Source organism: Chanodichthys erythropterus, chromosome 22 (assembly GCF_024489055.1).
Source record: "Chanodichthys erythropterus isolate Z2021 chromosome 22, ASM2448905v1, whole genome shotgun sequence".
Taxonomy (NCBI): domain Eukaryota; kingdom Metazoa; phylum Chordata; class Actinopteri; order Cypriniformes; family Xenocyprididae; genus Chanodichthys; species Chanodichthys erythropterus.
In genome coordinates, this window is record NC_090242.1 from 27,814,782 (window position 1) to 27,839,729 (window position 24,948).

The window sequence follows — 24,948 nt, forward strand, 5'->3', positions numbered from 1 at the left end:
AAAAAGGAACATGCATGGATGAATTATTTACAATAATATCTATAACATGCATTTAGTAAATGAAAAGGGTGAAATTTAATTTCATGTCGACTTTAAATCAACTGTTGTGCTATAGCTGTTTAAGATTTCTTACCTTTCTTCAACAAATCCCGGTCCAGAACAACGTTCTTCTGGGCCAGATTTTCCTCTGCACTAAAATGAAATCTTCTCGCTCGCTTCTCCTTCTTCTCAATGGCCTCCTGAAAACGTACAAATGTGGTGAACAACAGGTACATTACTAGGTCGGCTAATATATTCACACATCCAACTGGCACTTACCTTAGACGTGACATCGATTCCAGTGATAAAGGTGCCAGCCTTATTTTCATATCGTCGGCTGGTGTCCTGTGGAAACAGTTAACGTGACGATAATCATACAGGGATGCATCATGTGAGCAGCAAATACAGAAGAATGTCTTCACTTGTCACTTTGTGATTCAAGATGGTCACTTATATCTACAATACAGTTCTGTACGGTCATATACAATCAAAATAATTTATCCGTATAGAAATAACTGCACCAAATGAAGTCTGTCAGTCTCAGGAAACTTGGGCCAGACATTTACATCACTTTCACAAGTTCCTACGAAAACAGACTATCCCTATACATTATTCAACTATAGTATAACCCACCATAAACCCATTACCATAACCTGTTCAGAAGCAGGCTAAGCGCTGCGACGAAACCTCGCACTGAACCAAACACCGCATTATGATCACCAACGGCCGGCGTCCTACACTACGCGAGGCCGTGGTTTGAAAGAGGCCTACGGACTAACTCACCGGCAACAGCTCCTTTAAACTTCGGCGAACAGGTATGGACTCCAGCTCTCCCTCCTCCACCTCCATGGGCTCTGCTTCCCGGGCATCTCGATCCGAGTCTGATTCGGAGTCTGACTCTGACCGATCGGACGCGCTTTCGGACTTCACAGACACCCGCAGGCTGCGCACCGCCGCCATGTTCACTCAATCTAAGAACGAGCTAACGGCTAACTCTCAATGAAGTGAATGGAGCCTCGCGCTAGCAGTGCTAACACTGCGCTTGAGCCTCTCGACACACACACGCCGCCCAGGAGACGGTCGCTGCTAGAGTGTGACCCGCCCTCTTTCACTAAAGCAAAAGCAGATTATACATGCACTAACATTCATATTTAGTATGTAATGTATTTATATGCGATACACAGAATCAGCACCCTGGGATTAAAGAGTACCGATATATAAGTCTGCTTTCGTTAATTAATCATCTAAACTAAATTACATTTAGTGTCATTAGAAGTCATTTTACAGGTAAGCCCTGCTTGTGTATTAAGAAAAGCTTTTCTGTCACATATTCTCACAAACTGTTAATAGAATGATTTCAGGGACCATCAGGAACCGATATAATAATCAGGTAAATGGATTTTTACATCAAAATAAGCCATACAAAAATAATTCATCCACAAACCATGATTTTGTGATGCAATAAGTTTTATTTCTTTGATGGAAAACAGACACTCAAAAGTATTTAGATACTTTTAAAAAAAAATTATAAATAATTTTAATAAAGCATATATATATATATATATATATATATATATATATATATATATTTATATATATATATATATATATATATGGTATATATATATATGGTCTATCATGGGCCTCAACAGGGTTCTAGGGGGTCTGTGGAAAAGTTCAGAGAAAAATGTAAATAATTGAATCTAGTTCTCTAGTAAAGTTTGTTTGCAGTTTCCATTTTATTTATTTTATTATTATTATTGTTATTATTATTATTTCTACCCTACCTAATAACATTCATACCATTATAAATGTGGCTTAACCTGTTAACTGTCACCCCCACTTTTTTATAGACATGAAAATGCACTATACAAACTTAAATGGTTGTAATTCAGGAATACTTAGACAATTCAAGAATATAGACATAAGGTTGGTCTTGTTTTAAAGATGAAATTTGGCAGATTATTGTAGTAAATTAAGTTAAATAACTTTTGTAAGTGAAACAGAAAAAAGTTATAGAAGTTTAAGTTTATGAAAATGTAAAAATATAATATTTTATATAAAATATATATTTTACAAAACAAGTTTTACTCTAAAATTGCAAGGAAATCAAAGCCAAAAATCTGAACAAGTTGTGTTCCAAATTTCAGGTTGATATCTCAAAAAATGAGCTTTCAGTAAGATTTTGTTTGGGCGCAGTACCACACTTTTTCACTAGATGACAACCAAGCTCCATTACTGACCATATAAAGGCGCCTCCATTTCCACATATGGTTTGAGTGATCTGAACCATATATTAACATTATTTTCATATAATTTATGAAGTAGACATCCTATATAGAAGTAGAATGGGAAGTTTGGCAGAATTTGATATGAATTCAGCCTCTAATAAACATAAAAACAACATGTATGTGGGTTACAGATCGCCGCCACAATCATAAATGTATTTTTTTTTTCTATTAAAAACATTTTCAGAACTATTTTTCTCAAAAAATTGAATGGATGTTATCTTTTGAACTCTTGGCATGAAAACAAACATGTTTCAACCAATCTTTAATGATTTTTCATGTTCATCGCTATGTCAAAATAAGATCTGAACATGCCTTATGAGAATAAAAAATATTCTTGTTGCAAATTAATAATTACTGCTACTCTGTAATTTATTTTGAAAATCAGTCACCAAATTAATCAAGATTAGTTTAGGGTTTAGTATAGGATATTACTGTTTTAAATATGTAATGGCTGTGGGCCAGTAACAGTTAACAGGTTAAGCATCCAAATCATTTTTGGGGACACTGTATGTCCGTACATAGTGTCACAGATCACTTTGCATCTGATTGTAAGCCCCTTACGTACATTGTTAAAAAAAAAGAGGTAAGAGTGCATTGTGCAGCCAGGGGACCGAGAAGCTAAGGCCTGGCTCACAAATAGAACAGAGGCTACAATATAAATCAACACCACTGCAAAATACAATATTTTATTTAACAAAATCAACATGGCCATACATAAACCTTTACACATGTAGCAATACAGTCATAGAGAAATAAATAAACACAGCTCATTTTGTTAAGCAGGGAAACAAAAAATAATTTTACCAAAGAACAGAATGGAAAAGTCTTTCTTAAAGTGTCACAGTGTAACACATCTGAGCTGTTTGTGACAATATAGATTTATTCTTCTGCATTTCCTTCCATGAATATACACAATAAATATACACATAAGTGTAATCAGTGATTTTCCAATATGTACACATAGGCATCAGTCATGGAAGTACCCATTTAAAAAAAAAGAGTTTAGTACTACAAGTTTTTTTTTCTAATAATATATATTACAAATAAACCTTCAGGGAACACAGTAATTTTACATCTCCAAACAATTCTAGGGCATATTTTTTAAGGTATTGCACAAGTTTGAGATTTACAGAGGAAGGCAATGCTGTGCTAACATTTTATTTCTCAAAGATGAAATGAATTTGTATAATGAATATCTGTTGTGGTCAGTTTCATCAAACTATATCCAGTCTGTTAGTCACAGAGCCGGTCAAGTGCAGTTATGCGATACTGTGGAATGTTTCAGGTGCTGGGAATTATAATATGTGTCATTGTATTATTATTGAGTGAAAATTATTGAACTGCTAATCCAGTTTGTAAAAGTTTGAATTTTATTAACACACAAAATATTTGATTATTTTCTTTTAAAGTGAAAGACTTTCTCAAAATGTGCAAAATCAATAAATGTGCCAAGTCAGTACCAGATGATAACCTGCAGATACTAGAGGAGATATGTGCTTCTTCCTGTGATGTTCAGACTGGAGCACAGGATTGAGTGATGTGCTACTTTTTTATTTCCCTCCTTCCATCCGACAGTGTCTGATCTTCAGTGCTGATCCATTGCTTTTCTAATTAAATGGAGAGTTTATGATGTTAGTATATACCAAATAAGAAATATAATTATAACCATAACTCAGATTATGACTTATGAAAGTGATTTTATACTGCCCATTATAGATATACACTGGGCTTGGGGTACAAATAATCATCATCCATCACTCCGACGGACTGGATTATACATTTTCAGTCACGCTCTATTTTAATTCATCAGTAAAATAGTGTAAAGCAGGTATTTTTAATGTGACTTTGATAATCACAAGACCTTGTGTGGCAAGAGCTCTTTTAGTTTGACCGAATCATGTGTTGTTTTTTCTTTGTATTCTTTTTATTTCTAGTATTTTTGCTGAGAAGTCTGCTTCTTTTCTTGTCTGGCTATCACCAGACCAAGCTCAATTTAAAACATTGGTCTGGGGAGTCTGCTATGTATTTCCTACTGCACAAGAGGCGTGATCAACAAGCATTATTCACGCAATTGGATGGTCCTTCAACCAATCGGATCAACGATCCGGGTGACGTACTTTGCAGAGCGACGCGAAAACTCCAGACAGGTTTAGTCTGTATTGGTTTGTAGCATTGATCAATGGTTTGCAGAAGCAGCAATGGCATCGAGCGATTTTTGCAGGTTGTGCAAAAAAAAACAAAACATAGTGAGTGGTATTTACAGCCACTCGAGTGATTTGTTTGCTAAACTAAAGAAGTCATTCAGCATCGTCGAGAGGTTAAAAGGAATTGGATTGACAGTCGTGCTTGCCGTCGCTTCTCTATCGTCATCGTGTTATACCCGCCAATAGCGAGCAGAGTCTGTGATTGGTTCAGAAGCAGTAGAAATGAATGTACGGGTTTCCAGACTGAGTTGCCGGGCGAAATAGAAAACAAATCAAATCAAATCTTTTCAACATTTTAAGTATTTTTTTTTACAAAAATTCCCTTCCCTGCATTCCCTTTGAAAGTGGACCCTGACTTTCTATTTGAGAACCACTGATTTATTGAAAAATATTCCATGAATTATTCCCCTGGAATCCAATAGGAAATTCTTGTTTTTCTTCCACCAAATCTTAACTCATTTGTCTCATCTGGTCTAATTTTGCAGGGGTGTTTTAAAACCCAAATCTCACTTTTTCTAAAAAAAAAAGAAAGAAAACTTGTCAAAATGACAAAAAGCATGTTGATCAAAACCATGCATCTGTAAATGTTTTAAAAAATTTGGAAATCAGAGAGAGAGAGAGAGAGAGAGAGAGAAAAAAAACGAACTGGGTATGGGGACCAACATGGGCCACAGGAAAAGTTCAAAGAAAATAAAATATTTTAATATTTAAATTATTGTTATTGTATCGTAAAGAAAATTGAAACATAGGGTGCACTAAATATGTGTGTAAGATTATAGTATGGTTTCCTTTCTCTCAATGGATAAAATATGATATTTCTGAAGAAAATTGTTCTGACATGAACTGTACCGAAAATGATAGAATGACCCGTAAATGGGTCTTTATACAAAATTAGAAAAAATCGTCATTATTACAGCCTCTGGATTTACTCTTACTACAAGACTATATGTGTTGATTATTAATTTCAATAGTAACATATATACTCACAATGATTCTGGTGGTCTTTGACATTCTCTTTGCTAATGTCCCTGTGAAATGAGATTTCTAAGTTACCTTTCAGTGGTAAAACATCTCACTCTAAAACACAACCAAATGGAAAAATATACAGAGGATGACAAAGAATGAAAGAGCTTACAGCAGCGGCAACAATAAAGAATAAAGACTTACAGCAGCAGACTGGCTCAATCTGTCAAAGCGAAACTTCAGATTGGATCTGGGTGAGTTCTTATTCCTAAAATCTTTGAATAGGGAGATAATATGCAGAAAATGATTCATTTAGCTGTAAATATTATATTAAGTTTGAATTTTAGAAAAGAGTCTTGGATACCTGTTGGACTGCGGCACATAATCACTGGCGTTCCTGAACCCTGGCCCTCTGTGCTCACAGAGCCAAATACAGGCGAGAGACTGGGAGATATCTGGAGGCTGCTCTGAACGCGAGACAACAGACATAAAGACGGCGTGAAACGGATAATCCGTTTACCTTATTGTGACATATCTGAGTGAAACAGCTTCTCGAACAAGAATAAAAATGTAGGGCAGGACTTGATTTTGTCTATTGCGAATATTGTTGTGCTTTGCTATTGGGCAGAGAAATAAATCATTTATAATAAATACTGCAATATTCCATAAAAAATAAGAATTGTCAATTTCTATTTCATGGTGACTTCAGCATACTGAACATGTTAGTCTGCCTGAAGACACATTTACTTACAGGCTCCTTCTCCTCCAGAGTCTCTGGGTCTCCTGCAGCACTACTGAAGCTGCTGGTGCTCGAGGAGGAACGAGAAATATCTGGTTTTCCACTGACCTCCTTCAGCTTGAGAGGCGACCTGTAAAACCCGAGAGAGAAAGAAAGTATTATTAGCTATTAAGAGTATACATTTACTGGGTACCAGTGGTGAAATTTACCTCTCATTGTTTAGGATCTCTGGAGAGCTAGGATTAGACGACGTCTCTGATCTCACTTCCTGTGAGAGATGACCGCTATCTAGACTTCTCTGATCACATAGGACACTAGAATGACAGAAAAACAAGAAAAATATGTTTATCAATTTTCGATCACTTAGAGCAGGGGTTTTCGAATTGGGGTCGCAGGGTGGAAAACTTTCAGCGGGGGCTCAAGATGACTTAAAATTATTTAAAATAAGCAAAAACAAGCATTAAAATAAGTTAAAACAACAAGATATTTCTTAGTATTTTGTTATTTTTATAATAAATATACATCTTTATATATATTTATATAGAGATACAGATTTATACGTATATAATCTAAATATTGGGACACCTGACCATTACACCAACAGGGACTGTACTGACATCACATTCTAAATACATAGACATTAATATGGACTTGGTCCCCTCTTTGCAGTTATAACAGCTCCCACTCGTCTGGGAAGGCTTTCCACAGGATTTTGGAGTGGGAATTTTTGCCCATTCATCCTGTAGAGCATTTGTGACATCAGACACTAATGGTGGACAAGAAGTCCTGGCTTGCAATCTCCATTCCAGTTCAAACCAAAGGTGTTCGATGGGGTTGAGGTCAGGGATCTTTGTGGGCCAGTCAAGTTCTTCCACACCAAACTCCTCCAACCATGTCTTTATGCTTTATGCTCTGGAGCACAGTAATGCTGGAATAGAAACCAGTCTTCTTCTCCAAACTGTTAAAAGCATATGTAACAGATGTAGGCTGGTAAGTGCTGTGCGTGTAAACCTCACTCCCCTGATCTCAAGAGATGCTGCAGCCTTTAGCCTCCATGTTAGAGCATCCCACTGCCATGCAGACCGTCCCGCTTGGAGTGGGCAGGTGCGAAATGGAGGGGCTACACATAACATTGTCACAAAAATGTCTTGGCATACTGAAGCATTAAGTCTTCCCTTCATTGGATGTAAGGGGCCAATTTATCCCTCCTCCACCAAACTTCACAGTTGGCACAGTAACGTTTGGCAGGTAATGTTCTTCTGGCATTTGCCAAACCCAGATTGGCCCATTAGATTGCCAGACAGACAAGCGTGATTGATCACTCCACAGAACACGTCTTTACTGCTCTAGAGTCCAGTGGCGCCGTGCTTTACACCACTCCATCCGACGCTTTGCATTGCACTTTTTTTGCAATTCTTGCTCCTGCCACACATCCTGCATAGTGCAGATATTAAAGGGGTCCTTGATTATGATTTCATTTTTTTAACTGTAGTTAGTGTGTAATGTTGCTGTATCAGCATAACAGCAGAGTTACGATGTTACGATGCTCAGAGTTCAACGCAAGGGAGATATTTTCTTTTATAGAAATCGCTTTTTTAGGACTACAACAAATGGCTGGTAGGGACTACAACGAGCTTCTTCCCGGATTGGTGACATCAGAAAGCCCAAAATTCCCATAATCCTTGCCCGCGAGAACATGTAACAAAGGGTGTGTGGGCTGCTTTAGAGAAGAGGAAGAGTTGTTGTAGTAAAGTGTTGTTGACATGGCATAATTTTACGGCGGACTGCTTTACAAACGAGGGTCAATTCAACGCAGGATTTGCACAAAAGATTAAAATGACGCCACATGCTAGTCATTGAGTTGAATCAACTCCACAGCAACTACATAAATTTATCCACTAACCATTCAGACACGTTCTGCATTCTATTCTATCTATATTCTATAAGTTGTAACTTCTTCCTGAGTCTCTTCATCAGTGTCCGATTCTAGTTTGAACAATGTAAAGCTGAACGCCGTTACTGACAATCGCCATTTTGGCTGCGTGAGATACTCCAGATTTGTTGTTGTTGAGCAACCAAAGCGTGATCTGTTAAAGCTCCGCCCTCTTCTGGAAAGGGGGCCAGTAGCAGCAGCTCATTTGCATTTAAAGGGACACACACAAAAACAGTGTGTTTTTGCTCACACCCAAATAGGGGAAAGCTATAATAAATGAACTGTAGGGTATTTTGTGCTGACACATTCTTCTGACACAAACTTCACAGACACATTCTGGGGACTCCAGAGACTTATATTACATCTTGTAAAAGGGGCATTATAGGACCCCTTTAATGAAACTCTTCAGCTGTGGAATCAGCAGAACTTTGGTGTTTTTTATGCACCATGTGCCTCAGCACGCGGTGAGCCCGCTCAGTGACTTGGTCTTCTGCTTCGTGGCTGAATTGCTGCTGTTTCTAAACGCTTCCACTTTCAAATAATACCACTTACAGTTGACTGTGGAATATCTAGCAGACTTCATAGTTAGATGCTTGATTTTATACACCTGTGGCAATGGATCTGATTGAAACACCTGAATTTAAAGGTGCCGTAGAACATCTTTTTAAAAGATGTGATATAAGTCTAAGGTGTCCCCTGAATGTGTCTGTGAAGTTTCAGCTCAAAATACCCCCTAGATTTTTTTTAATTCATTTTTTTAACTGCCTATTTTGGGGCATCATTAAATATGAGCCGATTTAGGCTGCGGCCCCTTTAAATGCTCATGCTCCCCACCCACAGACCTCACGCTTGCCTTAAACAGTGCATAAACAAAGTTCACACAGCAAGTGTTCATCATGCAGCATGTCTAATTGCGTAAGTATGGTATTTATTTGGATGTTTACATTGATTCTGAATGAGTTTGAGGCTATGCTCCGTGGCTAAAGCTAACATTACACACTGTTGGAGAGATTTATAAAGAATAAAACTGTTTATGAATTATACACACTGCAAGTGTTTAAAAAATGAAAATAACGACAGTCTTGTCTCTGTGAATACAGTAAGAAACTATGGTAACTTTAACCTCATTTAACAGTACATTAGCAACATGCTAACGAAACATTTAGAAAGACAATTTACAAATATCACTAAAAATATCATGATATCATGGATCATGTCAGTTATTATTGCTCCATCTGCCATTTTTCCCTGTTGTCCTTGCTTGCTTACCTAGTCTGATGATTCAGCTGTGCACATCCAGACGTTCTGCCCTTGTCTAATGCTTGAACATGAGCTGGCATATGCAAATATTGGGGCGTACATATTAATGATCCCGACTGTTACGTAACAGTCGCTGTTACGTTGAGATTCGCCTTTTCTTCAGAGGTCTTTTAAACAAATGAGATTTATATAAGGAGGAAACAATGGAGTTGAGACTCACTGTATGTCATTTCCATGTACTGAACTCCTGTTATTCAACTATGCCAAGATAAATTCAATTTTTAATTCTAGAGCACCTTTAATAATTAAGAGGTTTAATAAATATGATAGTTTATCTATGATTTATATATACTGATTACAGATCTGTAAGTGTGAATTTTGTGCATATTTGTCAGACCTGCGTGTGTGGCGCTCTGACTGTCCGTCCATACTGGTGTGCATCCGTGGGAACAACCCTGAGCGTCTCTTCACCGGGCTCTTCAGCGGAGACTTAGCGCTCGACGTCACTGGAGACTGAAAATATATTATTTGTTTTTATCAAATGCAGGGTTAATTAAACAAAACAAGATATATTAAAATAATTACATTTAACTATAATGTAAAGTCACTGTGGCTGCTACCACACTAATTCAGCCTATCCAGTTTATTTCATGTGAACAATAAGATGCTCACAGAGTTCTTGGCAGCCTCAGTGTTGCTGTGGGTCAAGCCTACCCCGCTCAGGCTGGTGGGAACGCCCCCTCCTGCCGAAGCACAGCGGCCATGTTTCTGTGAGCCCACCATTGTCTCCATAGAGTGACTGCGCACACGCATCGCCCGCTGAGACAGACAAAAAGACATCAAAGGGACAGTCTACTCATGCGAATATAATGGTTGATGTTTTTGACTTTATACCTTAATAGACTCCAGTATTCCTCCATGTCCTCCGTTCTCCATTCTCTCTTCATCTGCACTGAGCGGATGACCCAGCATTGTCTGTGTGCGCTTGTGTAACTCATTATGAAGGTTATCTAGCAGTTCTGTTCGTGTTCTTTCCTATGGAACAAACACAAACCATAACACGTGTTCTACTGAGATCGACTCTTTACATTTGAGGTCCCAGAGGCCCTTATTATGAACACTACTGTTCAAAAGTTTGGGGTCAGCAAGATTATATATTTTTTTAAGAAATCAAAAGTGACTGTAAAGATTATTTCAAATAATATCAAATGTTTATTTCAAATGCTGTTTTAAACTTTCTATTCATCAAAGAATTCTGAAAAAAAGTGTCAATGTTTCCATAAAAATATTAAGCAGCACAACTGTTTTCCACATTGATAATAATAATAATGAATGTTTCTTGAGCAGCAAATCAGCATATTGGAATGATTTCTGAAAGATCATGTGACACTGAAGACTCAAAATTCAGCTTTGACATCACAGAAATAAATTACATTTTAAAATATATTAAAGTAGAAAATAGTTATTTTGAATTGTAATAATATTTCAGAATATTACTGTTTTTACTATATTTTTAATCAAATAAATGCAGCCTTGGTGAGCATAAAAAACTCCTTTCAAAAACCTTAACAGACCTTACCAACCCCAAAACTTTTGAACAGTAGTGTAAACAAAATTATTGATTTGTTTTCCCTTCTAATTTTTGTAGTATGTGCAAATTCACTGTATTTATTCATGTTTTATATTTGAAGTCTCTATGATCCCAAACATAAGTAATGTAACACTTTTAAAGAAGGTCTTTTAAAAAAGAGTTATCATGCTTAGTTTATAATCAGTTCTTATAAGATTAGGAAAAGAAAAGAAGGATCAAGCTATTTAAGTATTTTTCTTCTCAAGCTATTAAAAAATGGCCTTAGGGTCTCTGAGACCTCCATTACAACATAATGATTAAATATTCAGAGATTGTGGCAAAGCAGAGACTTATCAGGCTTTTGCTGCTCATATGTACATCAGGTCTGTAATGCGGTAATAAAAGGTGCTCTATTGTTTCCTCACCTCAAGCTTGGCAAATCGGTTTGACCTGTAGCATGCCAACTCTGCATTGATCAGCTTGGTCAGCAGAAACTCTCTGAATTCTGGACCCTAAGAGAGAATAGAATGACACAGCAAATATAACAAAGATGCAATAACCATCTTAAAAGACAATGACGTGACAAAATCCTGCCTGCAATAACCAAATGTGACCTTCAGATAAACAATAACACAGCAAAATGTCTGCCTTGCAAAGGATCATTTTCTTAATCAGTATTTGCTTTGCTTTCCTGTAAAAATATCACATCGTCCTCAATTTAGTTGATTTCCAGAGAATATACTTGGATTTATGCTTAAAAAGATAAAAAGTATTTTCTTCAAGTAAAGACAAAAATACTGATTAAAAACACGTAGGGCCCTATTTTAACGATCTAAGCACATGTTCTGAAGCGCATGGCGCAGGTGCACATAGGGCATGTCCGAAATTCCGAATCCACTTTTGCTACCTGTATGTACTGCCATGATTGGTCAAATAATTAGCCAATTTAATTTGTAATTACTGCAAATAGGTATTTCTGATACATGCAATCCATTATGACATGTAGGCATTTTTCACACCAACAATGCTCCTGAATGCACGCCCATGGGCGAACGAGCACTCTAAAAATCGTGGACACTGGACATGAAAATGACAACTGCGTCGGGCTGAAACTAGAAAAAAACACTGCCTAGCGTCGCATTGTGCCGGGTGTATAATAGGGCCGGTAGTGTGGCAGCTGTAGCGATGCACTTATTTACCTTTTTGAAGATGGGCGGATTGGGAAGCGGAGGGCCGAACTGTGGCACATCTTCACGAGCTGTGACAGACACCTGCACCATATAAATACAATTCAACATTCAGTTAGGATTACTACAAATACTGTCCATAATCTGCAAACGCACCAGAGACACTTTAAATAACCACATTATCTTTTGCTCAAACATTTTATAGAATAAATTGGTAACACTTGACAATAATGTTCCATTTGTTAACATTAGTTAACATGAACAATGAACAATACTTCTAAAACATTATTTTTTTCTTAGTTAATGTTAAGCTCAGCATTTACTAATACATTATTAAAATCAAAAGTTGTATCTGTTAAAATTATTTAATGGACCTGAGCTAACATAAACTAAACTGTATTTTTTAACTAACATTAACAAAGATTAAAGGGTTAATTCACACAAAAATGAAAATTCTGTCATTATTTACTCATTTACTCATATTTTGATGAAATCTGAGAGAGATTTCTGTCCCTCCATAAATGTTCATAAATAGATCGTAAAATGAATCCATATGAATTAAGCCGTTTAGTCCAAATTTTCTGCAGAGCCATGATGAACAGATTTAATTTAGTCTTTAATTCACATAAAAACTTCATCAGCTCACATCAGTTGTGGTAAACGGAAGCTCAAGCATGTTTGCTTTACATGCGAGAACCAACGAGGTTCATTCTCGTGTGTTTCGCAGCACATTTGAGCTTCTGCAAGAACAATGAGGTTCATTCTTGTGTTACGCAGCATGTTTGAGCTTATGCAAGAACCAATGAGGTTAACTTTCATGTGTTACGCAGCACATTTGAGCTTCTGCAAGAACAATGAGGTTTGTTCTCGTTTTATGCAGCACATTTGAGCTTACGCAAGAACCAATAAGGTTCATTCTCATGTGTTACGCAGCGCGTTTGAGCTTCTGGAAGAACCAATGAGGTTCATTCCCGTGTTACGCAGCACATTTGGGCTTCTGCAAGAACCAGTGAGGTTCATTCTTGTGTGTTTTTCAGCACATTTGAGCTTACGCAAGAACCAATGAGGTTCATTCTCATGCGTTTCGCAGCACGTTTGAGCTTCTGCAAGAATCAATGAGGTTCATTCTCATGTTTCGCAGCACGTTTGAGCTTCTGGAAGAACCAATGAGGTTCGTTCTCATGTTTCGCAGCACGTTTGAGCTTACACAAGAACCAATGAGGTTCATTCCCGTGTTTCGCAGCATGTTTGAGCTTCTGCAAGAACCAATGATGTTCGTTCTCATGTTATGCAGTAAGTTTGAGCTTCTGCAAGAACCAATGAGGTTCGTCCTCATGTTATGCAGTAAGTTTGGGCTTCTGGAAGAACCAATGAGGTTCGTTCTCATGTTATGCAGTAAGTTTGGGCTTCTGGAAGAACCAATGAGGTTCGTTCTCATGTTATGCAGTAAGTTTGGGCTTCTGGAAGAACCAATGAGGTTCGTTCTCATGTTATGCAGTAAGTTTGGGCTTCTGGAAGAACCAATGAGGTTCATTCCCGTGTTTCGCAGCATGTTTGAGCTTCTGCAAGAACCAATGAGGTTCGTTCTCATGTTATGCAGTAAGTTTGGGCTTCTGCAAGAACCAATGAGGTTCGTTCTCATGTTATGCAGTAAGTTTGGGCTTACGCAAGAACCAATGAGGTTCGCTCTCATGTTATGCAGTAAGTTTGAGCTTCTGCAAGAACCAATGATGTTCGTTCTCATGTTATGCAGTAAGTTTGAGCTTACGCAAGAACCAATGAGGTTCGTTCTCATGTTATGCAGTAAGTTTGGGCTTCTGGAAGAACCAATGAGGTTCGTTCTCATGTTATGCAGTAAGTTTGGGCTTACGCAAGAACCAATGAGGTTCGCTCTCATGTTATGCAGTAAGTTTGAGCTTCTGCAAGAACCAATGATGTTCGTTCTCATGTTATGCAGTAAGTTTGAGCTTACGCAAGAACCAATGAGGTTCGTTCTCATGTTATGCAGTAAGTTTGGGCTTCTGGAAGAACCAATGAGGTTCGTTCTCATGTTTCGCAGCACATTTGAGCTTACGCAAGAACCAATGATGTTCGTTCTCATGTTATGCAGTAAGTTTGAGCTTACGCAAGAACCAATGAGGTTCGTTCTCATGTTATGCAGTAAGTTTGAGCTTACGCAAGAACCAATGAGGTTCGTTCTCATGTTATGCAGTAAGTTTGGGCTTCTGGAAGAACCAATGAGGTTCGTTCTCATGTTTCGCAGCACATTTGAGCTTACGCAAGAACCAATGAGTTTCATTCCCGTGTTTCGCAGCATGTTTGAGCTTCTGCAAGAACCAATGAGGTTCGTTCTCATGTTATGCAGTAAGTTTGGGCTTCTGGAAGAACCAATGAGGTTCATTCCCGTGTTTCGCAGCATGTTTGAGCTTCTGCAAGAACCAATGAGGTTCGTTCTCATGTTATGCAGTAAGTTTGAGCTTCTGCAAGAACCAATGAGGTTCGTTCTCATGTTATGCAGTAAGTTTGGGCTTCTGGAAGAACCAATGAGGTTCGTTCTCATGTTATGCAGTAAGTTTGGGCTTCTGGAAGGACCAATGAGGTTCGTTCTCATGTTATGCAGTAAGTTTGGGCTTCTGGAAGAACCAATGAGGTTCGTTCTCATGTTATGCAGTAAGTTTGGGCTTCTGGAAGGACCAATGAGGTTCATTCCCATGTTTCGCAGCATGTTTGAGCTTCTGCAAGAACCAATGAGGTTCGTTCTCATGTTATGCAGTAAGTTTGGGCTTCTGCAAGAACCAATGAGGTTCGTTCTCATGTTATGCAGTAAGTTTGAGCTTCTGCAAGAACCAATGAGGTTCGTTCTCATGTTATGCAGTAAGTTTGGGCTTCTGGAAGAACCAATGAGGTTCGTTCTCATGTTATGCAGTAAGTTTGGGCTTCTGGAAGAACCAATGAGGTTCATTCCCATGTTTCGCAGCATGTTTGAGCTTCTGCAAGAACCAATGAGGTTCGTTCTCATGTTATGCAGTAAGTTTGGGCTTCTGCAAGAACCAATGAGGTTCGTTCTCATGTTATGCAGTAAGTTTGAGCTTCTGCAAGAACCAATGAGGTTCGTTCTCATGTTATGCAGTAAGTTTGGGCTTCTGGAAGAACCAATGAGGTTCGTTCTCATGTTATGCAGTAAGTTTGGGCTTCTGGAAGAACCAATGATGTTCGTTCTCGTGTTACGCAGCACATTTGAGCTTCTGCAAGAACCAATGAGGTTCGTTCTCATGTTATGCAGTAAGTTTGGGCTTCTGGAAGAACCAATGAGGTTCGTTCTCATGTTATGCAGTAAGTTTGGGCTTCTGGAAGAACCAATGATGTTCGTTCTCGTGTTACGCAGCACATTTGAGCTTCTGGAAGAACCAATGAGGTTCGTTCTCATGTTATGCAGTAAGTTTGGGCTTCTGCAAGAACCAATGAGGTTCGTTCTCATGTTATGCAGTAAGTTTGAGCTTCTGCAAGAACCAATGAGGTTCGTTCTCATGTTATGCAGTAAGTTTGGGCTTCTGGAAGAACCAATGAGGTTCGTTCTCATGTTATGCAGTAAGTTTGGGCTTCTGGAAGAACCAATGAGGTTCGTTCTCATGTTATGCAGTAAGTTTGGGCTTCTGGAAGAACCAATGATGTTCGTTCTCGTGTTACGCAGCACATTTGGGCTTCTGCAAGAACCAGTGAGGTTTATTCTCGTGTGTCAAGCAGGTTCGGTTGAGCTTCTATTTATGTTCGCTCATCAATGTGAATGTGAATAAAAACCTAAATTCAATCTGTTTATCATATAAAGCCAGTTTCTATATAAAACTTGGACTAAACCTTAAGAACTTTGAACTTTTTGAAGCGTCAAAGTGGTAGTTGCGTAGACTGTCAATGGAGGGACAGAAATCTCTTGGATTTCATTTAAAATATGCTTCGAAGATGAACAAAAGTTTTACATGTTTTGGAATGACATGATGGTGAGTAATTGATGAGTTTAAATACCTGTGTGTATTGCCATGATTGGTCAAATAATTACCCAATTTAATTTGTTATTACTGCAAATAGGTAAATATGATACATGCAATCCATTATGACATGTAGGCATTTTTGTCGCCAACAATGCTCCTGTACACATCTCGTTTTTATACCAGCACTCCCATGGGCGAACGAGCGAGTGCATTTGCACTCTAAACAGTGTGGACGCTGGACATGAAAATGGTGAGTAGTTGATGACATTTTTTTCATTTTTGGATGAACTAAACATTTAATAAATACTGTAACAAATGAATTGCTCATTGTTACTTAATTATAGTTAATGCATTATGGGACCTTATTGTAAAGTGTTACCAAGAAATTCAGATGACAAACCTTGTATGTGGTGTCATCTGTTCCAGGGTTTTCCACTTGAACCAGAATGTAGGCATGGAGGAAATTGGAAGCAATCATGTCAGGCACAAACGGCGTGGCCTCCTCTTGAAAAACTGCAGCCACAATGTCATTCCCAATATGCCGCTTCCTCTGGACCTATGTGTAGGAAAAAGAAAAGTATAATGATCTCTAGGACAGCATACCAATTGTCCCTAGATTTCAATCATAATAATAATCATAATAAGCACCTGCTGCATGTCTCCCTCTGTATAGGGTAGTTTGGTGGAGATGTGAAACATGAGTTCCTGCCCTCTGAACACAGTGTAGACCGACTGAGACCCTGTCTGACCATGAGACACATCCAAACCTCCTCGAAACCTAAATATATGTCAAAATGAAAACTGAGGTAGGCTATTAAAAGCACAAGTATTTGTGATGCAGAGAAATCACATGCAAGCCATTTATATATTCACACAACTTTTTCAGCCTTTTTTTAAATGTTTTTTTACCCTTTAAAGTCCTGCAGCTCTACACAGTCTCCCAGCACTCGGAGGAACTCTGTGAAGGCTGGACTCTCCTCATTGTTCCCAAACAACTCCTCCTCTGAGGTCTGCGGGCAGCAGAGAGTATCAGAAGACATCAGTGAATGGCAAACGATGAAGAAAACAGCAGGAAGCGAAGGCAGAGTGGAAAGATAACAGGACATAATAGATAAAATACTTCACATACGGCAACAGCTTATTGATTTATTGCTTTGGTGATTCAGATCGAAGCAGCTTGATAAGAAAGCTGTTAGTGTCCTTGAGAACCTCAGCCTGATTGGGAAACAGACCGTTTTTTGATATTTTTAATGGTCAGTGAACTGCACACAAACAACATTTATTTTCTCACCTGTCCAAATTTTTGGTAGATGACGCCAAACTTAAAGGTGTTGTTTAACTCATGTTCATCATAATTCACTATTAATTGAGAGCCCTGCAAAAAATCAAGAATAAACAAAGATAATTAATATGCTCTTCATCAATACAGCTTTGACGGGCTCCTGTATTTAATTTCACCAAGACCCCAGTGCAAAACATGGTTTTTATCTCTTAAATCATCTCACTAGTATTTGCTTTATTAAACAATCTGCCAAAACAGTTTGACAAATTAAATGTTTGGCCAAAAGAAACATTGTGTTTATATTTATTATTACAAATAAAAATAACTGTTTTCTATTGTAATATTTTAGGATTATTTATTCCTGTGATGGCAAAGCTGAATTTTTGGCAGTCTTCAGTGTCACATGATCCTTTAGAAATCATTCTAATATGCTGATTTGCTGCTCAGGAAACATTTCTTATCAATGTTTAAAACACAGTAGAGCTGCTTAATATTTTTGTGGAAACCGTAATATTTTTCAGGATTCTTTGGAGAATAGAAAGTTCAAAACACCAAGCAAAATCTGACAAACTGCCTAGGATGAGTTTGAAAAAGTAGCTTTTTTTAAGGAAAATTCAAAATGGTGGAAAAATTTTCATGACGGAAAATTACGTCTTCGGGTGCATTCGAATCGTCTTGAGCCAAGGAATCAGATTTTTTGGGGTTTGTTTCTAGCCCTTACAGTTCGAAAAGTTATTAGCATAAATGTAAGTCCAAATTTGGACAGTTGGTGGCACTAGAGGGATTAAGTTAGAGACTTTAAATTTGTTGTGGTTAATATTAAGACTGCTCTATCTGTGTGCCAAATTTCATCATTTTCCCTCAAGCGGTTCTATGGGCTGCGCGGAAGAAGTTGAGGAAGAAGGAAGAATAATAACAACACGAACGTATAGGTACCTAAGCACCTTTGTGCTTGGCCCCTAATTATATTACAATATTAATAATAAAAACATAATATTAATCTTGCACTCACCTTTGGGTATAGCACAGGACTAAATCTCAGACCTACAATGTCTTCACATAGTAGCTATAGTGGGGGAAACAATGACAAAACAGCCACTTAGTCAACAGTAGACTTATGGTTCACAAATTTAATTCTTTAAAGAGGTCATATTATACATTTGATAAATATTGTAATGATATTTCACTTATAATGTTACTATTTTTTTGTGACAAACCCACTCCAAAAATGTAGTTTTTTAGAAATATTTTCCACCCTCTGTCTGAATCTTAAAAATAAATGGTCTGTTTTTTTGTTGTTGTTGATGATGTGTCTGTAAGAAATGCCACATTTGCATGCAAAATGAGAAACTCCACTCAAACATGGGTTGTGGGTTTACTGTCATATCCAATATATTTTTTTTAATGTAATATACTTTGACCTCCTCCATCCTTCAATAACAGCCTCTTTTTCAAAGCTGAATTTCATAGAGACAGATTCACAAAACAATGGACCCTTTTCAGAATTACAAGTTGTCATAAAGAGAGATGACAGCAAACAATATTAGTATTTGCATGCACTCTAAAAGCAAAAGAGAAAATCTGAGATAGAGTTACAAAAGAGGAAAAAAATATAGAGATGGATTACAGCAGTCAGAAGAGAGAAAGATGTCAAATTTGTTGTTCCCTCCCTCAGCTGTTGTGCTTGCAGCAACATTAATTCATTTTTTGTCATTTACTGCCAAAGTAATATGACACAAAGTAAAGCGTTATAAATGTGTGTGTATTTTTTAAAATGAAAACATTAAAAACTTGATTAGATTTGCTATGTTGATAACTGTGGAAATGCGTCATCACAGTGTGAAAAGGGTCCATGGTGTGAGCAAAATTAATAAGAACAGATAACTTGGAGTTGTAGTTATATTTATTGGAAAACAAGACAGAAAAAAACAATTAAAGGTGCTTAAGAGGATCTTTTCGTCGACTGAGAAACCAAAGACTGTTAGTGAGTTTTTGAAATGAGCGCATGTGTAAGAACAACCCCCCTCCTTCACAGCTCATTTCAAAGGAACACCTCCCAAAACTTGTGCACGAGTATTGGAACACGAGTGTTTACCACCGGCATTCGCTGTGTCGTGTTAGTGGATTCATTATGTCGGACTCACCGCAGGTAACTCATAATCTGCAGTTGTTACTCCTGTCTCCTGACAAAAACATTGCATGCGGCGCCTGTGGAGTGTGGAAAGTTACTGGAGCGCGCAGCCGTGCTCGTCTCTCACAAGGAACGCAATGGCAGTGATTGACAAGCCAGAGGGCCAATCCGCACAAGTCTCTCACAAGGAACGTCACGGCAGTGATCGACAAGCCAGAGGGCCAATCGTTTACGCGATGATTGGTAAACGATTGGCTGATGTTTTTAAGGCCCTACCTCGTGCACAGATGATGTATATTAATATTATTCCTTTCAGTGCACCTAATAAATAGTCTTTTATCAGTTAGGAAAGACAGTTTCAAGTAATATTGCAAAAATGTATAAAACAAAACATCCTCTTTAGCACCTTTAAGAGAATGATTTTTTTTCAGTGCACACATCAAACTAACCCTTTAAAGACATACTGATAAATAACCGTGCTTACAATTTAGCAATGAAGTTAATCAATAAGACTTTAGGGACTGTCAGGGCGATTTTAAGTGGATAAACCCTGTGAGCCATCACTGCAGGCCACAATCATTACCTTTGCTAACTGAGGGACACTGGGGAGCTCAGTCAAGCCAGCCAAAGAGATCCTGTCATAAACTGTCTTTGATGGTGCCCTAAGCGAGGCAGAATTTGATAGAAAAATGCAATCAAACGTTTCAAAATGTGCCAATCATGTAATTACACAGAGAGGGTTTGAAAGGGCTGTTATTACCTGAGAATGATGTGCAGGTACTCTTGCTCCTTCACCTCCTCGTGTCTGAGGGACAGTACGAGGTTGCCATGGTTACTGGCCGTGCAATAGAAGTTCAGATGTTCCTGAGACCCGCAGATAAGAGAAAGCAGTTTAATTGTGAACCAACATAAAGGACACTGCGTTAAATTACACCGACTGCTGATTATCACAGCTCTGACATTGAATGATCCATTTAAAAAGATCTTACACAAATATTTGCAAAAAAGCCTTTGCCTGATGGTCCATTTAAGTATAACACCACTATATTAATGCGAGTTCTCACCCTGCCAATAAAGTGCTTGCGGTACGCACGAATGGCGAAGTTACTCTCCAGTGTGTAGCCAAACTCTCCTAAATTCCTTCCTTCTCCGTCTTCATCATCATAAAATCCATTCATCCAGTTCGGAATGGCGGCAGGGGCGTCAGGATCTTCAATCCAGTATCCGCCGAACTGAGGCAGGATGACCTGAGGGTATGGCTCACCCTTCTGTAACACCTTTGAAAGAGAAATCAAATGAAAGAGACTGACGTCTGAAACACACAAAGTGCTGTAAGAAACATTTATTAGTAACAGATGACTTAAATTGCTGTACCTCCTCTATCCGTGGGTATGGAATATAATCATCCTGGAGAGGTAAAAAATATATATATATATGTAAATATAAGATAATGCTGTAATGGAGATCTTCACAGTGCTTTGGAAAGACGTTTGTGTCATGACAGGAAGTGTGTTATGAGGCATTTGTTTTGCTCATGCAGCCCCATTATATGAGAAATTACATGCAGTCCACACAATGCTTCACAGTCATGCTTACAACAAACATTTTATGTGGCTGTCTGGACAAACTGAATGAACACATGCATCTGAGGGTAGGATTATTTCTTCAGTGGTTGCTTTTGTTGTTATTTTGCCGGAAGCCATTTAAAAAAAATGCTAAATCCAGCATTTGCTTTTAAATTATATGTATAAAATGGCCTCCAAATGTCTGTAAAAAATGCTTATATTTTGCATTTTCTACTTTATTATAAATTATAAGCATAATAATTGTTTGAAAATTTGATTAGTGACTTAGAAATAACACAGAATCTGCAACATTTTTTTTTTCATTCTGTTTCTTTGCTTTCTTTCATTCTGTTTTTCAAAATCCTAAATATTTTCCAGACTTTTGCAGCCCACTGTACATATATAATGTTACATACATGGAAGAAGAATGGCAACCTCATGCATTGAAAATACAACAGTTCCGAAACACAGACAAGCACTGAGCTGAGGTGTAATCTTGTAGATTTTTCACACCCTCTGACCTTTACTCTTTGTGGCCTCATTTCCTCCACCTCAGAAACCTGCTAAGAGGTCAGGGTCAAAAGGTTGCAGTGTTAGCAACTGACAGTGGAGGAGTGTTGAGTATGAGAGGCACAGAACGCATCAAAGTCTCATTTGAGGAAAGTCTGTTCTCTCAGTGGCTATTTTGGACATCCAAGCCAAGCCCTATCTACTTTAATAGGAAAATCCGGAAATCTTTATATAAATTATACTATCAAAAGGATTTCACTTACTTCCATCTTTTCCAGCACATCAAAAAATTGAGTAGACTGTTGAAAAAAAACAGAGGTCAATCTTTAGGCTAAGTATTTCACTCCATATTACAGGTCAAAAACAAGTCCAGCATGCAATACAATAATACTACAGTCAGTGTGAATGACATGCTGTGGTTGTGAAGTCTCGTAATCCCTCATGTATTAATACAGAAAGCTCCGCTTACTGTCAGTTCAGAGTACTAAATATTAAAATCTCCTATTTTAGTTACAGTATGTCTGAAGACCTCACCATAGAAACACAATTTAATTTGACAATCTGTTATATTCTTACACCTGCTTTATGAGGATCTTGTCTGACCAACCCAAGATAATCTGACAAACTGTTTTAAACATACACATATAAAAAATCAAATTTAATCTAAAATTTAATCTAATCTAAAAAATTAAAAAAGAAAGTGTTGAGCTTCCTCAGGGTTCTGTATTGGTACCCTTAATGTTATATATACAGTAGGTAATAGTCTAGTTGTTTTTGTGTGGCAAGTTGGAACATATATCCCTGGTTTCACAGACAAGGCTTAAGCTAGTCCCAGACTAAAATGCATCTTTGTGCTTTTTTAACTGAAAGTAATTTGTCAGAGCCATTGTTTTTTCTCAAGATGCACACCAGTAATATTTTTTTCTAGGGTATGTTTTTAAAAGCTACTTAAAGGGTTAGTTCACCCAAAAATGAAAATTCTGTCATTTATTACTCGCCCTCATGCTGTTCCACACCCGTAAGACCTTCGTTAATCTTCGTAACGCAAATTAAGATATTTTTGTTGAAATCTCAAGATACATTAATGTACTAAAAACATATTTAAATCAGTTCATGTGAGTACAGTGGTTCAATATTAATATTATAGAGCAACGAGAATACTTTTGGTGCACCAAAAAAAAAAAAAAAATAACGACTTATATAGTGATGGTTGATTTCAAAACACTGCTTCATGAAGCTTCGGAGCGTTATGAATCTTTTGTGTCGAATCAGCGGTTCGGAGCGCCAAAGTCACGTGATTTCAGCAGTTTGGCGGTTTGACACATGATCTGAATCATGATTCGACACAAAAGATTCATAACGCTCCAAAGCTTAATGAAGCAGTGTTTTGAAATCGGCCATCACATTACAAGTCATTTTTTGGCACACCAAAAATATACATATTAATATTGAACCACTGTACTCACATGAACTGATTTAAATATGTTTTTAGTACATTAATGCATCTTGAAAGAGGAAATGTCATTGCTGGCTATGCAGGCCTCACAGAGCCATCGGATTTAATCAAAAATATCTTAATTTATGTTCCAAAGACGAACGAAGGTCTAACGGGTGTGGAACAGCATGAGGGTGAGTAATTAATGACAGAATTTTCATTTTTGGGTGAACTAACCCTTTAAATGCCCTAATTGAATTATGGACTAATACTGGCTTTGTTTTTTAATTTATGTTTATATCAGAACACAACAAAAATTATTCTCAATATACATGCAACTAGTGTACATTCAGTGCCTTTTTAAAAAACTTCTCTATTCTCAAAAAATGTGATAGAATTTTTCTTTCTTCCACCTTTGAGGAACATATAGACAACCTAGGGGATGACGTCTGAAGTCATGGTCTACAGAGTAAGCAGGGCATACAGGTTTATGCTGGAGTCTTGTCTCCAGGAGAGAGGGAGAATAGACAGTTTTATCTGCATGAACCAAATGAGTCAATAATTGCTTCTTTATAATAAACAATTTATGAAATGTTATCTGGAGGCTTGACTCCGTGCCTTTTAGCAGCTGTAAGGTCTCTGAACAAATTCCCTTTTAGTGCTGATTCATAACAGGCCCTGAGAGCAGACGTGCTGCTTACCTTCATGGTGGGAGGGGCGGTTCTGGGGGGCGAGGGAGGGCAGTCTGACAGGGGCACATTGGAGATAGTCAGCATCTCCTGCTTCCTGCAACACAGTGACATCATCACCGTCATTCCACATGACATTAAAATGTCAAATATACAGTCACTAATGTATGAAAATACACATAAGATATCTACTAATCGTAAAGGTGCATTCATTCTTTTTTTCCTCATTTTGTTATTATCATTTATTTTTTAATAATTTAATCGTGATTGCCTTTACATGATGCTGAATACATACATAAATGTCAGTATAATAGCCATATTGGCTAACAAAACAAATAATACAGAGTGCACTGAATTTTGAATTGAATTTTGTAGGGTGGTCTGCGGTGTCATCTTTACACAGAAAAGATCCTCACCGAAAGCCTTTCTATTGCCCCAGTCTTCGGGAATGCAGCTTTCCTATTTGACCCTCATATGATTTCAAGATCATCAATAAAAAATGGGCCAAAGATGGGCAATCTGTTCTTTAAATGAGCTCTCTTGATAGGGGGCTGACAGGTGGAGGATCTACAGGCTCCTGCTCAAGATTAATATTCCTTTGCTTTCCACCTTCCTCTTCATAAGTGAGGTACGAATAGAGAAGCAGAAAAAAAAGGGGAGGTTGGAGAAAGAAATGAACAAGGCTCTAAAAATACCCACCCAATCCTTCATAAGCTCTCTGTAAATAGATCCCATAAATCCATCAATATATTCATATTAGGCAGTAAGTGACATATCGTTCATTACATGCTTGACAAGGTATTTCTCTCACATAGCCTACTCAACGCTCACAAAACTAGCCAAATGAATCCAGTATGGATGTACATACACACTAAAAACTTCTGATAGTTCAGCTCATGTTTGGACCAAAAATCACAAGGAAATATACTGAATAATTGGCACCAAATGAAATAAACAACACATTATCTTCACACCTCTGGAAGGATGTGAACAGCTTATTGTCTGTCATTTTAGTCAACATGAAAACGCCTTTCCTGGACAACTCAGAAGTTCATTGGTTCAATCAATCAATCAATCAATCAATCAATCAATCAATCAATCAATCAATCAATCAATCTATCTATCTATCTATCTATCTATCTATCTATCTATCTATCTATCTAT

At 37.7% G+C, this 24,948-nt stretch overlaps 2 protein-coding genes across 6 annotated transcripts in view; both read right to left on the minus strand.

Moving 5' to 3' along the window:
- The window catches only part of ncbp3 (nuclear cap binding subunit 3), a 14,411-nt gene extending 13,306 nt beyond the window's left edge, over positions 1–1,105 (minus strand). The window contains exons 1-3 of the mRNA XM_067375312.1: positions 823–1,105; positions 319–384; positions 134–239 (exon numbers count right to left, since the gene is read on the minus strand). Of these exons, the coding sequence (XP_067231413.1) occupies positions 134–239; positions 319–384; positions 823–999 (349 nt within the window). The 5' untranslated portion in view covers positions 1,000–1,105. The remainder of the gene's footprint in view (positions 1–133; positions 240–318; positions 385–822) is intronic.
- Positions 1,106–3,000: 1,895 nt separating this feature from the next.
- rap1gap2b (RAP1 GTPase activating protein 2b) overlaps positions 3,001–24,948 on the minus strand; it is a 54,360-nt gene continuing 32,412 nt past the window's right edge. For 3 of the 5 annotated variants that reach the window (XM_067375246.1, XM_067375249.1, XM_067375248.1), the window contains 22 exons: positions 23,797–23,881; positions 21,924–21,959; positions 20,960–20,992; positions 20,650–20,862; positions 20,346–20,449; positions 20,169–20,247; positions 18,467–18,520; positions 17,464–17,547; positions 17,082–17,182; positions 16,821–16,950; positions 16,573–16,728; positions 12,199–12,270; positions 11,425–11,511; positions 10,324–10,464; positions 10,102–10,248; positions 9,827–9,942; positions 6,446–6,550; positions 6,249–6,366; positions 5,862–5,964; positions 5,702–5,772; positions 5,522–5,562; positions 3,001–3,937 (listed from right to left, as the gene is read on the minus strand). In XM_067375246.1, the coding sequence (XP_067231347.1) occupies positions 5,554–5,562; positions 5,702–5,772; positions 5,862–5,964; positions 6,249–6,366; positions 6,446–6,550; positions 9,827–9,942; positions 10,102–10,248; positions 10,324–10,464; positions 11,425–11,511; positions 12,199–12,270; positions 16,573–16,728; positions 16,821–16,950; positions 17,082–17,182; positions 17,464–17,547; positions 18,467–18,520; positions 20,169–20,247; positions 20,346–20,449; positions 20,650–20,862; positions 20,960–20,992; positions 21,924–21,959; positions 23,797–23,881 (2,044 nt within the window). In that variant the 3' untranslated portion in view covers positions 3,001–3,937; positions 5,522–5,553. The remainder of the gene's footprint in view (positions 3,938–5,521; positions 5,563–5,701; positions 5,773–5,861; positions 5,965–6,248; positions 6,367–6,445; positions 6,551–9,826; positions 9,943–10,101; positions 10,249–10,323; positions 10,465–11,424; positions 11,512–12,198; positions 12,271–16,572; positions 16,729–16,820; positions 16,951–17,081; positions 17,183–17,463; positions 17,548–18,466; positions 18,521–20,168; positions 20,248–20,345; positions 20,450–20,649; positions 20,863–20,959; positions 20,993–21,923; positions 21,960–23,796; positions 23,882–24,948) is intronic. The other 2 variants (XR_010893553.1, XM_067375247.1) reach the window with 2 other exon arrangements.